This window comes from Ovis canadensis, chromosome 19 (assembly GCF_042477335.2).
Source record: "Ovis canadensis isolate MfBH-ARS-UI-01 breed Bighorn chromosome 19, ARS-UI_OviCan_v2, whole genome shotgun sequence".
In the NCBI taxonomy this organism is placed as follows: domain Eukaryota; kingdom Metazoa; phylum Chordata; class Mammalia; order Artiodactyla; family Bovidae; genus Ovis; species Ovis canadensis.
The window spans coordinates 72,602,247-72,615,499 of NC_091263.1; the positions used below are offsets into that span (position 1 = coordinate 72,602,247).

At 55.6% G+C, this 13,253-nt stretch overlaps 2 protein-coding genes across 4 annotated transcripts in view; one reads left to right on the forward strand and one right to left on the reverse strand.

Moving 5' to 3' along the window:
• Positions 1-5,109, reverse strand: part of TMEM43 (transmembrane protein 43) — a 20,308-nt gene extending 15,199 nt beyond the window's left edge. Inside the window, exon 1 of one of the 2 annotated variants that reach the window (XM_069561762.1) lies at positions 4,865-5,109. In XM_069561762.1, coding sequence (XP_069417863.1) covers positions 4,865-4,876 — 12 coding nt within the window. In that variant the 5' untranslated portion in view covers positions 4,877-5,109. The remainder of the gene's footprint in view (positions 1-4,864) is intronic. The other variant, XM_069561763.1, reaches the window with a different exon arrangement.
• On the forward strand, positions 4,530-11,252 carry CHCHD4 (coiled-coil-helix-coiled-coil-helix domain containing 4). Of its 2 annotated transcripts, XM_069561765.1 has the most exons (4): positions 4,530-5,397; positions 9,414-9,512; positions 10,183-10,360; positions 10,670-11,252. In XM_069561765.1, exons 1-4 carry the CDS (start codon positions 5,376-5,378, stop codon positions 10,740-10,742), a joined length of 372 nt encoding a protein of 123 aa, XP_069417866.1. In that variant the 5' UTR covers positions 4,530-5,375; the 3' UTR covers positions 10,743-11,252. The 2 variants fall into 2 exon arrangements, with proteins under 2 accessions (XP_069417866.1, XP_069417865.1); XM_069561764.1 differs by having other exon boundaries at positions 5,228-5,397; positions 10,183-11,252.
• The last annotated feature ends 2,001 nt before the right edge of the window (positions 11,253-13,253 follow it).

A 13,253-nucleotide genomic window follows, 5' to 3' on the forward strand; every position in this document is an offset into this window, starting at 1 on the left:
GTAATATTTTCATAAATAATGAATAAGATTTGGGGTGAATTCTTTTAAGAATAATTTTGTTTTAGGGTATATGTACCTAAAAACAGGGCTTCCTTGATAACTCAGTTGGTAAAGAATCCACCTGCAATGCAGGAGACCCTGGTTTGATTCCTGGGTTGGGAAGATCCCCTGGAGAAGGCAAAGGCTACCCACTCCAGTATTCTGGCCTGGAGAATTCCATGGAACGTATAGTCCATGGGGTCGCAAAGAGTCAGACACAACCAAGTGACTTTCACTTTCATGCCTAAAAACAGTTTCTCCCAATTTGGGGGCATTTGAAATTTTAGAGTTGGAGTTCTGCTAAATTAAGTCAAATGATGGAATTCACTGAATGTCTAGATCATTTTCTTAATAAGAAAACACTGCAAGATTCACTGCTAAATAAGTCTGTAATTACTTGCTTTTATAACAACCCACTCCAGTGTTCTTGCCTGGAAAACCCCATGGATGGAGGAGACTGGCGGGCTACAGTCCGTGGGGTCGCAGAGTCGGACACGACTGAGCAACACACACACAGAGACTAAATGTGTTTGAGACTATTAATAAATACACTCTGCGCTTTACTCAAAGACTGAACTATAAAGTAACATATATTTTTAAAAATCAATTTTAAAAAGGGAACCCTGAGAAAAGTTTTTGTACATGGCCAGGACTGACTAAGATCAGACTAAATTTAATTAAATGAATGAATGTTAATATATTGTTTCACAGTGACTTATGATCCTACTTAGTCAAACATTTAAAACTTTTTGATATCTTTCACAAACTTCCTAGAATCAAATTCTTAATGAAGCTCTTTTGACCTCCAGCTAACTCTGGGATGCTTCAGAAAACCCCTAAACATCTCAAAGAGAAATATTAAGCTAATTGGGCTCATTTGGTATGTTACATTACCTAGGAAACACTGAGTAATGATAAATTCTTAGGTCATATTGTGTGGATAAATATATTAATATAAACATTCTAGAAACTGCAAGAAGTTCCTAAAATTTGAAATCTCCTGGTATGTGTCAGTCATGATTCTGGGTACTCTCTTAAAATGTTGTATGCTACAGAAATAGCCAGTTTCCTTGACAACTGTATTGTAACCAGGTCTTTCACCAAGATTTTAAGTCTTCTGTCATTTATACACAGTTATGTCTATACAGTAACTGACGCTTTTACAAAACTGTTTCATGACTTGCTTTAGGCTCTCAAACTAAACTAGACTCGGCAGCCAAGGGACTCCCTCCCCTTCGAGGGCCATTTCGGCCACAGCTCTCCGGAAGGCCCTGAGGAAAGGGCAACAGGCTGCCTTCTCGGTCCTGCACCCAGCTGCGTTTCCTTTGCGCTCTCGCCAACCGCAGCGCTGCTCGGTGAGCTGCCCAGCTCCCCGTGAGGGTGGCTGCCTGGCGCTGCCTGGCTTCCACGGGGTAGCCCTGACCTGCAGCTCTGCTGCCAGCGCCAGTCAGAAAACAGCCACGACTGCATTTTGTGAACCAGTTAGATCGTCTTCTTGTTCCCAGGAAGCCCGTATCGATTATGCTGATCTAATCTAACTTACAGATGGTCCTGTTGAAGGGAGGAGCAGGGACTTTACCAAGATGGAAATACAGCAACGCCCACAGTGGACGTCATACAAGCTTTTATTTACTGGAAACAAAGCACAAGCTGAACGAACTGCCCCAACTCTAGCTACGGACCCGGTGATACATATTCACACTGACACCCCATGCCTCTGGGGTGACACATGACTCTGGAATGCTATGGAAACACAGAGGTGACTAACCTCTTCAGGACAACCTAATAAAAAAAAATGTAAGAGTTATTGTTATACAACTGCCAAAACAGTTAACTGCTGAAAACACTGGGCGTTCGAATGTGAACGCTATGGACGCTAGAAGCAATCAGCGCGCTGAGGCCGTGATTTAAATCCCCACGCTGTCCAGCCTCCAGAATGCCTGCTGCTCGCAGGGAACGCTCCTAACCCAGCAAAGCGTTCCTTCACAGGCTCAAAAAACTGACAGACACGGCCACAAAAAGGGGGACTTTGACCCCACCACCCAAATCCGGTTTAGACCTAGTTAAAGCACACAAGGCTCACGCCTGGAGCACAGCCGCCGTTACTCTAGCACGAATCTCCTTTAACTGTGCACCCGAGAAAACGGCTCTTGGGGGAAAGAAGTATTTTTGGAAACTTTCCCCCATGGTGGCTCAAGGGACACTTTACATTACTGTCAGGGTCTTATTGAGACGCTTTAAAAAAAAAAGTTGGTAACGAGTTTTTTTTACAGCTTCCAGAAAACCCTACAGATCACAGATTATAACAGAAATTTTGTCTATTGAAAAGGACATCAAATAAATGATTCTTTGCAACCGCGACAGACAGCAAGTGCTTTATCCGTTGTTAACTTATCTCTGCTCAAAGTGAACATTCATTCATGGATTCCAGGCTCTCATTTTGAAAAGGCCCCTCCACCTGAATGGACTTCACCCGTTTCTACGCCCAGCTTCCTCTAACACAAGCATCACCGACGGTCTTGACTTTCCAGGCCATTTGGAAACGTGAGTGGAGCAATTCGCTGCGGGCAGGTAGGTGAGCATCAGCCATTATGATGATGGCAACGGCAAGCACGCCAGTCTATCAGACGCCAGTCCTGCACAAGCCCGAGGAGGTGGGCACCGTCACGACCGCACGTCACAGATGGGCACACAGTGGTCAGCCGTCAGCGCCAGTCCACACCACACAGCCTCTAAGAGGCGGACGCAGGATTCCTATCTGGGCAACTGGGGGCCACTCTCTGCCACTCCACTCCAGACTGCCTTCCTCACGCCTGGGGCCACAACAGGGGCTGAACACGGGGAGCCCGAGGTAGGCACGTAGGATGGGAAAAGAAGCCAGTCCCCAACTTGGGCCCTGGAAGGCCTGGCTTCCTCCTGGGCCTCCCCCCAGCCACCCCTAACAGCCAACATCAAGATAAGCGGCTCAAAGACGGCCTTGAAGAGAAGAAAGAAGGCGATCCTCAGGCTGGCATGACACACCCGGCCCACTTTCTAGGCCAGATTCCCAGTAAACGAGGGCGGCGGCGATTTCCCCTCTGCCCGCTGCCCTACTCCAGGCTTAGAAGCGATGAGCAGTGCGTGGCGGGATAGGGGCTGACCTACAGCTCCTGAAAATCACTTCCTGTGTAACCCAGGGTCAGCTGCTTTACCCCTCTGACCCTGTTCACTCATTTATAAAGCACAGATGTCAGCAGTAACTCCATTACTGGATGGAGGTTAGAGTGATTAAGAATCCTGTGTCCTTCCTGCTCCAGCCCACAATCTTCTGATCTTTCTTCGGCACCGGGCCTTCTGGTCCCTGTAAATGTGCACCCCAGTACTGGGTCAATCAACGAAGGTTTGGTGCCAGAGGATACCCAAATTCATCTACACTCTTTGGCAAAGATCAGGACCCTATGTATCGGAGATTCTCTGCCCATCAGGACTGAAGATAAACTGCTTTTTAACATAGCAAGCACCTGCGGTGCACCAGGCACTGTGCTAAAAGCAGAGTCTTCCTTAAACTTCACAGTAAGCGAGCCCATGCGGAAACAAAAATCCCAAGAAATTAAGGTCACATAGCTACTGAGGAAGAATCTGGATCTTTCCCCAGGTGGGCCTGACTCCAAAGCCTGTCACACCTTCCCATGACCCACCGAGCTGGCTGTGGGGCCCTGGGCAAGCACGTACCCCTGCTGGGAAGCCCTCATCTGTAAGGTATGGTGGCGGTGGTCTGAGGGCACGCCTGTCTCCTGACACAGCCCAGGCCTCCCCCGGCAGACCCTGCATCTGGGGGACCACCTCTAGGTGCACCGCTTAAGGCTTCTCGGCCTCCCAAACAACTCTACACCAGGCAGGGTGTACTGAGACTGTGGGTGACGAAAGCCCTGGCTTCTCAGGGGGTGTGGGAGGCAGAGAGGACGCTTGGGGACAGAGGAGGAGCCTGGAAGGGTGTAACAGAGCAGCGGAGAGTGGCTAGGACGCTCAACCAAAGCAAGAGGGAGGGAGTGCCCGGGCTGGCAGGGCTCCGAGCTGGCTCCAGACACTTTCACAGAGGAGCGAAGCCTGAGTCACCAGCTCCTTCTCCCAACACCCTGGTGGGAGGTGCCCCTCGGTTTGTTGAATGAATGTTTGGCTTAAATAGAAAGGTTCCTGAGAAAGGCTGGCTGCTGGCAGGAGGCCAGCAGCCTTTCCAGGGGCACCACCTTCAGCGAGGGGCTCTGCAACTAAACCCCTGCTAGGAGGACGAGCGCCCGGCCGTGGGGAAATGCCCCCCTCTGCCCGCCGCCCTGAAGTCTCCGCTCCCCACCTGGCCTGCGCTCCTGTATCATAACAGCCCCGGTCTTACATACCCCGCTGGGCACGGAGCTCACCGCCCGCCCCGTACAGCACGTCGCTGGACAGCTCCAGCAGGGCGGATCGGCTTCCCCACCGCCCCCGTGGACTGGCCACCTCTCTGCGGCCCCGTCCGGCCCTCCAAGTCCGCACACGTGACAACCCTGAAGGTCCAGGAGGGAACCGGGAACGAAGAGAAGGGCTACGGGGAGGCGCCCCGCACCAGAGGACCCCCGAGCCGGAGCCACGGGCCAGAGGCCCGATCCCCAACACCGCGGGGCCCAAGGAGTCGGGCAGGGCTGAGCAAGACAGACGGCACAGCTGCCGGAAGGCGCGGACACGGGTGCGGGAGGGAGGCGGGCGAGTGGACGGAGGGGACCACCCGGCAGGGCGCCGCGACACGCCCGCGGGAAGAGGGGCCGGAGGACCGGGAGGCCTGGGTGTGGCCGGCGGACCAGGAGACACTCACGTTCGCGGCCATGGTGGGGCCCGGTCGCCGCCCGCCTCGCTCGGCTCAGCGCGGAGTAGGGTTTACGCCGCAGCACTGAGTCCGCGACCTCTCGCCCGCCCGAGAGCGGCAGACAGCGGCGCAACCCAGAGCCCGGGACGCGCCACAGACCTACCGCCCAGGGAGCCCGGGCTTTTTTGGCTCTCGCTCGCCGTGCCGCACTGCCTCCTGGGAAACGTAGTCCTGGGTGCGTTCCGAAAGTTGCCACCCACTGACGCCTCACAGACGCGCCCGCGCACTGCAAGCCATTCTGGGAAATGTAGTTCCTACTGCCTGGGGCGTGGCCGCGAGGCGCGCAGCCTGCCGGGAAATGTAGTTACCGGCTGAGCGCGCCGAGCTGGAAGCGCCGAGGCAGGCGCGCGGCGGGCAGGCCTGGGGGGCGGGTCCGTGCGGGCCTCCGAGCCGCCCGCCCCGCCGCGGAGAGGTCACGGCGTGAGGCGACCGCCGCGAGGTCGGAGCGCCGGGCTGCATCATGGCCTACTGCCGGCAGGAAGGTAGGAGGGCGGGCTGCGTGGAGACGGCCTCCGAGGCCCTGCGACACGCGGTCCATGCAGCGCCCCCACTGAGGGCGCGGGGCACGAGTTCTCGGGAGGAGGGTGCGGGTTGGCGGCGGGGTCGCCAGCCGCACTTTTCGGATGAGAAAACCGAGGCCCACGGAGCAGTAAGGCTGTCCCGGGTCTCGGAGAGACTCGAACCTGGACCTCGGAGGGAACAGCACGTGGGGAGACTCGTAAACTGGGCCCGGGGGTTAGAGCGGCGCGAGCGCGCTGCCTGAGGCTGGTAACGGGAAATGTGCTGATTACTAATTATGTTGCTACGCCGCTCGCCACGCACCACGTGTTCCCGTTTGCACCGCCTCTTACTGACCCGGAAGGTCGCCCCTCGGTGGGCGCGACGCTGGCGGTGGGAGTGCCGCCGGCGGGCACGGGTCAGGCCCTGCGCCAGGAGCCTTGAGTGGCCTGTCTCGCAGCGACTTTCCTAAATCAGGCCCTGCTCTTATCCCAAGAGTAAACCAAGACCCCAGAGGTGACTTGGCTGAGCCACGCGGCGGGCTACTCGCGGAGCTGGGGTTGGAGCCCCGCGGTCTGGTTCCAGAGCTTCTCCGTCTGGTGCCCAGAGGACTCCAGGGAGCCCTCCGCTGGGAAGACATCCCGCAGAAAAAAACAAAAGTTGGTCCCCGCCTGCGGTCTCTCACCTAGGAAGTCTCCAGGCCGCGGTCCGCGGGCCTCCCCGCGCAACCACGAACTGTCCCTGAGCTGACACCCAGGCCCTCCAGGCCCAGTTGTCCAGTCTTGTAAAATGAGAAGTTAGTCTTCATTCATTCCGCAGATATTCATGAAGCACCTTCTCCATGCCGGGTGAGGGGGAGGGTGGATATCTGAGACTGAAGTTCCAGAGAGAAGTGGAAGTCCCAGGAAATTCTCTAGTGAATACTCCAGCTCCCTCAGTTATTTCAGGAAATCCTGAGCCCAGAGATGGAGGTGACCTGCCCAAGGTCATGCTTCAATTAGGAGAAGTGTGTCAAGCTTCAGCTCACGGCTCAGTTTAAAACACTAAGCCTTTGTGCCAGTGGCCTCCTCTGGTGGCTCAGATGCCAATGCAGGAGACTGGAGTTCAGTCACAGGGTGGGGAAGATCCCCTGGAGGAGGAAAGTGAAAGTGGCTCCCTCCTGTCCGACTCTTTGTGACCCTATGGACTATACAGTCCATGGAATTCTGATAAAGGGCAACCCACTCCAGCGTTCTCACCTGAAAAATCCCATGGACAGAGCAACAGTCCATGGGGTTGCAAAGAGCTGGACACGACTGAGTGACCAATTTCCCAGTACCCCATTCTGCCTCAGGAACCCTCCTTCCCTGGGCCGCAAAGCCACGACACAGTGATGTCTCTCTCTGAGAAGCAGTTCCCATTGATTGATATTGAACTCTGCCATGAGCAGAAGTCCTCTGCCCTCACCAGTTTGTTAGAGAGTAGGTCTCTAGTTTTTTATTTCATCGTCCTGAGTCTAATTTACTCCTTTATGTAGCAGATTTTTTTTAGTCTTTTGAGTATAATGAGGCTATAATCCTCATTCTTGAGGGTTTCTAGGAGTCACATGTTATCTGGGAAGCAGAGGTAAGTGTTCAGACCCATATCTTTTCCTGGATCAAAGATCACTTTCTTTCTTTGGGGATAAGAATTAAAAGCACTCCCTTTAGGCCTTGCCTGGTTTTTATCTATCCACGCCACTGTCCCCTCAGTCCCGAACTTCTTGTTTTTCTATCTATGGATTCCTTATGCTTCCCATGGGACTTAGAGCACTGACCCCAGCTCCTTCCTGATTAAGGCCTGTGTGATTGAGGCCTGACCTGGCTCCTGCTGGTCTCTACGCACCTGTCATTGTGCAGCCAGGCCGGCCTCTGGCTATTCCCTTGGCCTGGTGCGTCCCTCCCCCGGCTCTTCTCACGGCTGCTTCCTCATCCTTTAGGGTTCAGTGCAGATGCCACCTCCTCAGTGAGGTCTTCCCTGCCTTCCTGTCTTCCACATCCTAAACTCTCGGAAATTCCCTGGTGTACTTTTGTCCTCTTCCGGCTTGTCTGCGTTGCAGCAGGCTGAGAGCATTAGATGGGCCACACTCCCCGCAGCGTCACCCAGTGGACCGGTACACACGGCTGCCCTCTCTTCTGAGGGAATCACTTGCCCATGCACTTGACTTCAGGGGTCCGCCCCCCAGCCCTGGGGTCAGTCAGGGCGTTAGGCAGCATGGACGCCGGCCGGCTCCCTGGCCCGGGGCCGCCCTGCCCCTGTCGCTGTCCTCCTTCCAGCTGGCCTCGCTCTTTCCTGTTCTGTCAGTAGACAGTTACCGAGCACCTGTGATGTGCCGGCCCTGACCACATGGCAGAGGCCGTTGGCACAGGTGGGTAGTCTGCCCCGTGGCATGGTGGAGGCAGTGGAGGGGGCAGGCTGGGTGTGGCAAGCGGTGATGTGTTCTAGGGGAAATGAGACCACCCGAGCAAGGTGTTATTTTTGTCCCTGTGACCTGCTTCATGGTGATAGCCATCTCTCCTCCATACTCAGCGGGGCCTGGGATCTTCTTGTCTGAGCTCAGAGCTCATTTCCCCACTCACTTTTCCAGCAAATACTGATTGCTCACTGTGTCGCAGGCACTGTTCTAGGCTCTGAGCTACTGCAGTGAATGGAACAGATGCACCCTTGCCCCCGAGGAGCTGACATGTCAGTCGAGGAGATGGGTGGTAAACAGATAAGTAATTGTGGGTGAGAGAAGGCGGGTTAGAGGCAATGGGGAGGGATGAAGGAAGCTGCCATCTGAGCAGGAGGTCTGAAGTCAGGGAAAGGTGGCTGTGAGGTGTCTGAATGCGCTCCTGGACGACAGCACGGCCTGGCAGGTCCCCGAGGTAGGCGTGCGCTCAGCAGCTGTTGTGTGCTTGAGCCCCAGTCTGAACCCCCGTCCTGAGCCTCTGGCACGCTGATGGCCCCGGGAGCCAGCGCCTCCCAAGCCGGCCCTCCCTCTCGCGCAGGGCCGCGCGTGTGCTCTTGCTGCAGACCGTGTCGAGCCCTGTCAGCTGGTCTGTTAAACCAGCATGGCCATCGAGCACCAGGGCTAGAGATACAAGATAAGTCACTGCCCAGGCTTGGACCCCTTGGCTCTGGGCCTGACACCAGCCTCTGTACTGGCTGGGCCTGGCTGAGATCTTGGTGAACAAAACTGTCAGAGCGGAGCCGAGCGGTCGTGTCAGCTTCTGTCTTCTGCTTAGTGCAGCACTTCTGTGGACTGCTCTCGAGTGTTCTGAACTCTGGCCGGAGTCCCCGAGGTCTTTAGGTTCTTCAGCACGCCCTAGCTGCCTGGCCCCAGTCCTGCCCCAGGCCGTGTGGGACAAGCCGCCTTCTCTGAGGTCCAGTGTGGGGTGCTGGAGCGGGCGTGGGCCTGTGTGTGCGGAGCATCAGCCGTCACCGCTGTCACCCGCCCGTGAGACAGCGGGGAGGGTGTACCGCCCCGCACCTTCCCTCTCCCCGCACCGCCCTCTCCCGCACGCCTCTCAGCTCCACACGGTCACCCTGGCGCTCTTCCCAAGCCTCTGTCGGGGGAGCCCGGTAGGCGGAGTGTCATCTGAGGGCGCCCGCTGGCAGGCCCCTCGGGACCTGGACGAGGTGCTCTAGGCCACGGGAAGGAGCAAAGCTGTGGAGCCGTGGGAGTTCTGAGCCAGGCAGGACCAGCCTGTGAGACGCCAGCAGCTTGGGGGCTGAGGGCAGCTGCACTTGAGGGCTTGGGGCGTCTCGTCTCCCCACCGAGGACGCACGGTGGCACCGAGACGTGCGTCTCCCGCCTCCCCACTCCAGCCACAGGCACGTGGTGCGCTGGTGCCGCTAGACTGCCCCCCAGGTCGGCAGTGAGCGGGTCCCCTGGGGGAGCGCATCAAGGTTTCAGATGGGACAAGGCTTCCGTGGCTGCTTGGGTTCAGGATGCGTCACAGCTGGTGAAACGTGGCTCCCTCTGTTCTCCAAACTCTAGGGAAGGATCGAATCATATTTGTGACCAAAGAGGACCACGAGACTCCAAGCAACGCAGAGCTGGTTGCCGACGACCCCAATGACCCGTACGAGGAGCATGGTGAGCGAGAGGGCCGGGGTCGGCGGGTGGCAGTCCCATGTTCCTGGCCACAGCTGGGTGTCCGCCTCGGCCAGCACTGCTCCCAGGACACGAGTGCGTCTCCCTCAGCTGGGAGGGGCCGTGCACTGACCTGGCCATCAGGCCAAACCTAGGAGTTGCTTCTGAGTTGTGAACAGTTTTCCACTTTGACAAAACAGAGGAGCCTCAGTGCTCTGACACGCCCAGCGCCCCTTGGACACCGTCCAGCCTCACTTTCCAGTCCTCACGCTGTGCTGAGAGCAGTCGAGGAGCAGGAGGGGCTTGGAGGGCGTGGGGGGTCCTGACCATCCATGTGGAAGGGGGAGACCAGGACTCCTCCTTCAAGCCTTTGGACTGAACAGTTTCCCCTGTGTAGTCCTGAGCACAGGCACGGCCACAGCCCTGAGCACAGCCCTGGGGGCCGGCTTAGCACACTGGCAGAGCTGCAACTGGAGAAAGTCGCCCGCGGTGACTTCTCTTCAGCTGAGCCAAGAACGCTCGGTGGGTTTCTGCCGGGAGTGTAAACCCCATCCCGAGGGGGAGGCAGGGCCACCGGCCAGTGCCAGCCAGGCAGCAGTTCATCTTACAATTATTCCTGTGAGGTGCTTTTTATGAAACCTGTCTCGCTTCCTTGCCCATCTTCCCTCCCCAGGGCTGATCCTGCCAAACGGAGACATCAACTGGAACTGCCCGTGCCTGGGGGGCATGGCCAGCGGCCCCTGCGGGGAGCAGTTCAAGGCGGCCTTTTCCTGCTTCCACTACAGCAAGGAGGACGTCAAGGGGTCGGACTGTGTGGGCCAGTTCCGGGCCATGCAGGAGTGCATGCAGAGGTACCCAGACCTCTACCCCCAGGAGGAGGGGGAGGAGGAGGAGGAGGAGAGGCCGGCAGATCCCTCACAGGAAGCAGCTGCCTCCGAGGCCAGCGCAGCCAAAGAGGCGGCGGCGTCGAGCTAATGATGGCCGGGGCGCTGGGCTCCAGCCGCCTTCAGAGCCCAGACGAACCTCTCCAAGAAAGTGTCTTTCCCTCCGTTGTTCCGTGCACTGTAATGTACAAAATAAGTTATTGTGCTGATCGGGGGTCTTGGCCCCTTGCCGTATTTACACTGAAAAATGGGGTTGCGTGTATGTGTGTCTCACAGGAACCTGTTGGTGAATACAGCTGCCACTTTTTTGAGTTCTCAGATTGTCCTGAACTTTGCCACCTGGAAATAACGTGCTGAATCATCTCAGCAACCACAAATCACTATCTGGGAGGGACTCTTGTGAGTGAGCTGATTTGTTTTGATTCTTTGTGTTCCTTTTAGTAGATTTTATACCCAGTTGGAAAGTGAAATAGAAACAAAACGTTTTCCCTTACAAATGCTGGGGTGGGGCCATTCCTTGTGAGCAGAGGTGAGATGATCAGGCCTCGAGTATTTGAGGAGGCGCTATGCTTCATTTCCGGTTCCTTCTGGTTTCCAGTTTTGCCTTGAGCTCCAGGTTTTCTGCGGTTAGAAAGCAGAGCTTTGGACCCTCTGAGTGAATCCCTGTGTAAGTGAAAAGAAGGGCTGATTTTTGATGTTCTTATTATTCCCAAAGCTCTGCTCTGGGACCGTGTTCACACTGGTTCTGTCTCAGCCTGTCCAGATGCAGCGCTCCTGAGATGTGGGGACCTAATCATTACCAGAGTGGGAGGCAAGAGATGAAACTGTCAATTAAAAGGAAAACATGGTTTTTACCTGATTGTGAGTATGTCGTCTGTGTTTACTAATTAAAAGTATTTCTGATACAAGGAAATAGGAGTTGTGAAAAACCCAACTGAAATTCTCTGAAGACGCCGGTAGGTAGATCAGTTTGAGTCAGGTTTTCCGTGTTGCATTCAAACAAAGCTCAGGTGATTCTGTCTGTGAGCAGATGCTCTCACATGGGCATTGCTGTCGATGTTTCTGTTGTATTTATCAGAACTGAGTCAACAGCCCACAGTGCCCAAGGGACATGGAGACGGCACAGGAGGCTGCCTCTGACACCAGAGAGTAAGCCTGCAGGCCCAGCTCAGGGCGAGGGCATGGGGGCCGGAAGCTGGAGTGGCCAGGCTTGGAAGCCTTGACACCTAGAAGCCCTGGGACTTCTTTGAACTGCAGGCAGAGCCTTGCACGTTTAACAGACATACCTTTTCCGGAAACATTTTGACCAAGGCGTCACTGATCTGTGCCCGTGTCTTGGACCCCACGCATCCCATGCATTCAGGAAATCTCTACGGTGCATGTCCTAGGGACGTAAGGAGGTGACCCGTCTTGTCCCCAACTGCATGAAGATACAGTCCAGCCAGGAGTCAGCATTTACTTAAAAGCAGAAAAGTAGGGAGAAAGGCAGATCCCAGGGGCTAGGAAAAAATGGCCAAGTACAAGGACCTGAGCTCACCTTCTCATGAAAACACCAAAATCACAAATAACTGCTGAACAGCCTTTGACGAAAAAGGATAGTCTATGTCCAAAGAAAACGAAGCCACTACAAGATGGTAGGGAGGGGTGCATTCACAATATAACCAAGTATCACACCCACTGAGCAGGTGACCTACAAATGAAAAAGATATTGCAGAGGTTCTCCCACAGGAGTCAGAGTTCTGAGAGCCTGGGCGTCTGGCAGTGGGGGGAGGAGCCCCAAGGACATTTGGCTTTGAGGGGCAAAAATCCCGTGGACGGAGGAGCCTGGTGGGCTGCAGTCCATGGGGTCGTGAAGAGTCAGACACGACTGAGCGGCTTCACTTTCACTCTTCACTTTCATGCATTGGAGAAGGAAATGGCAACCCACTCCAGTGCTCTCGCCTGGAGAATCCCAGGGACGGGGGAGCCTGGTGGGCTGCCATCTATGGGGTCACAGAGAGTCAGACACGACTGAAGTGACTTAGCAGCAGCAGCAGGGCTTGACCACAGGAACCCCATGGGACTGGAGGTAGCAAATGCCGCTCAGAGGGCACACACAAGTCTCATGCACACCGGGACCTGGGGGAGAAAACTGACTTCCTAGGCGCCTGAGCCAGACCTACCAGCTGGTCCCGGAGGGTCTCCTGGGAGGTGGGAGGTGGGGTGGTTCACTGCAGGGACAAGGACACTGGTGACACAGGTACTGGGGAGCGCTCACTGGTCTGAGCTGCCCTGGAGATCACCAGTAGGCACTGACCTAACCCCACCCATCAGCCCTTAGGCTCAAGTGCTGGGTTGCCTCAGGCCAAACAACCAGCAGACGGGATCACAGCCCCAGCTGTCAGCAGACAGCCTGCTGAAAGCCTTCCTGAGCCCTCAGCCGCCTCTAAACAATCCTTGACATGACCCTGTCCACCAGGGGGCTCAAGACCCAGCTCTACCCACCCGTGGGCAAGCACCAGTCCGTCCCCCCAGGAAGCCTGCACAAGCCTCTCTGACTAGCCTCACCCACCAGAGGGCAGACAGAAGCAAGAGGAACTGCTGTCTTGCAGGCTGCAGAATGGAGACCGCAAATGAGACGGCAGAGGAATACGTGACAGACGATAGAACAAGATAAAACCCCAGAAGAATGACTGAATCAAGTGCAGACAGGCAATCCACCTGAGAGAGAATTCAGAGTGGTGATAGCAAAGGCGATCCAAGATCTCACAAGAAGAATGGAAGCACAGACTAAGAAGATACAGGAAACGGCTAACGGTGAGCTAGGAGACTTAAAGAGCAAACACAACTGAACAATAACTGCAGTGAAAAATGCAGCGGA

What these genes read in the sequence shown, in the direction of transcription:
- CHCHD4 (XM_069561764.1), top strand. Translation starts at nt 5,376, where the DNA reads ATGGCCTACTGCCGGCAGGAAG. An exon ending in GGCCTACTGCCGGCAGGAAG is followed by an intron (nt 5,398 to 9,413) that starts GTAGGAGGGCGG and finishes TCCAAACTCTAG; the next exon opens with GGAAGGATCGAATCATATTT. An exon ending in TGACCCGTACGAGGAGCATG is followed by an intron (nt 9,513 to 10,182) that starts GTGAGCGAGAGG and finishes TTCCCTCCCCAG; the next exon opens with GGCTGATCCTGCCAAACGGA.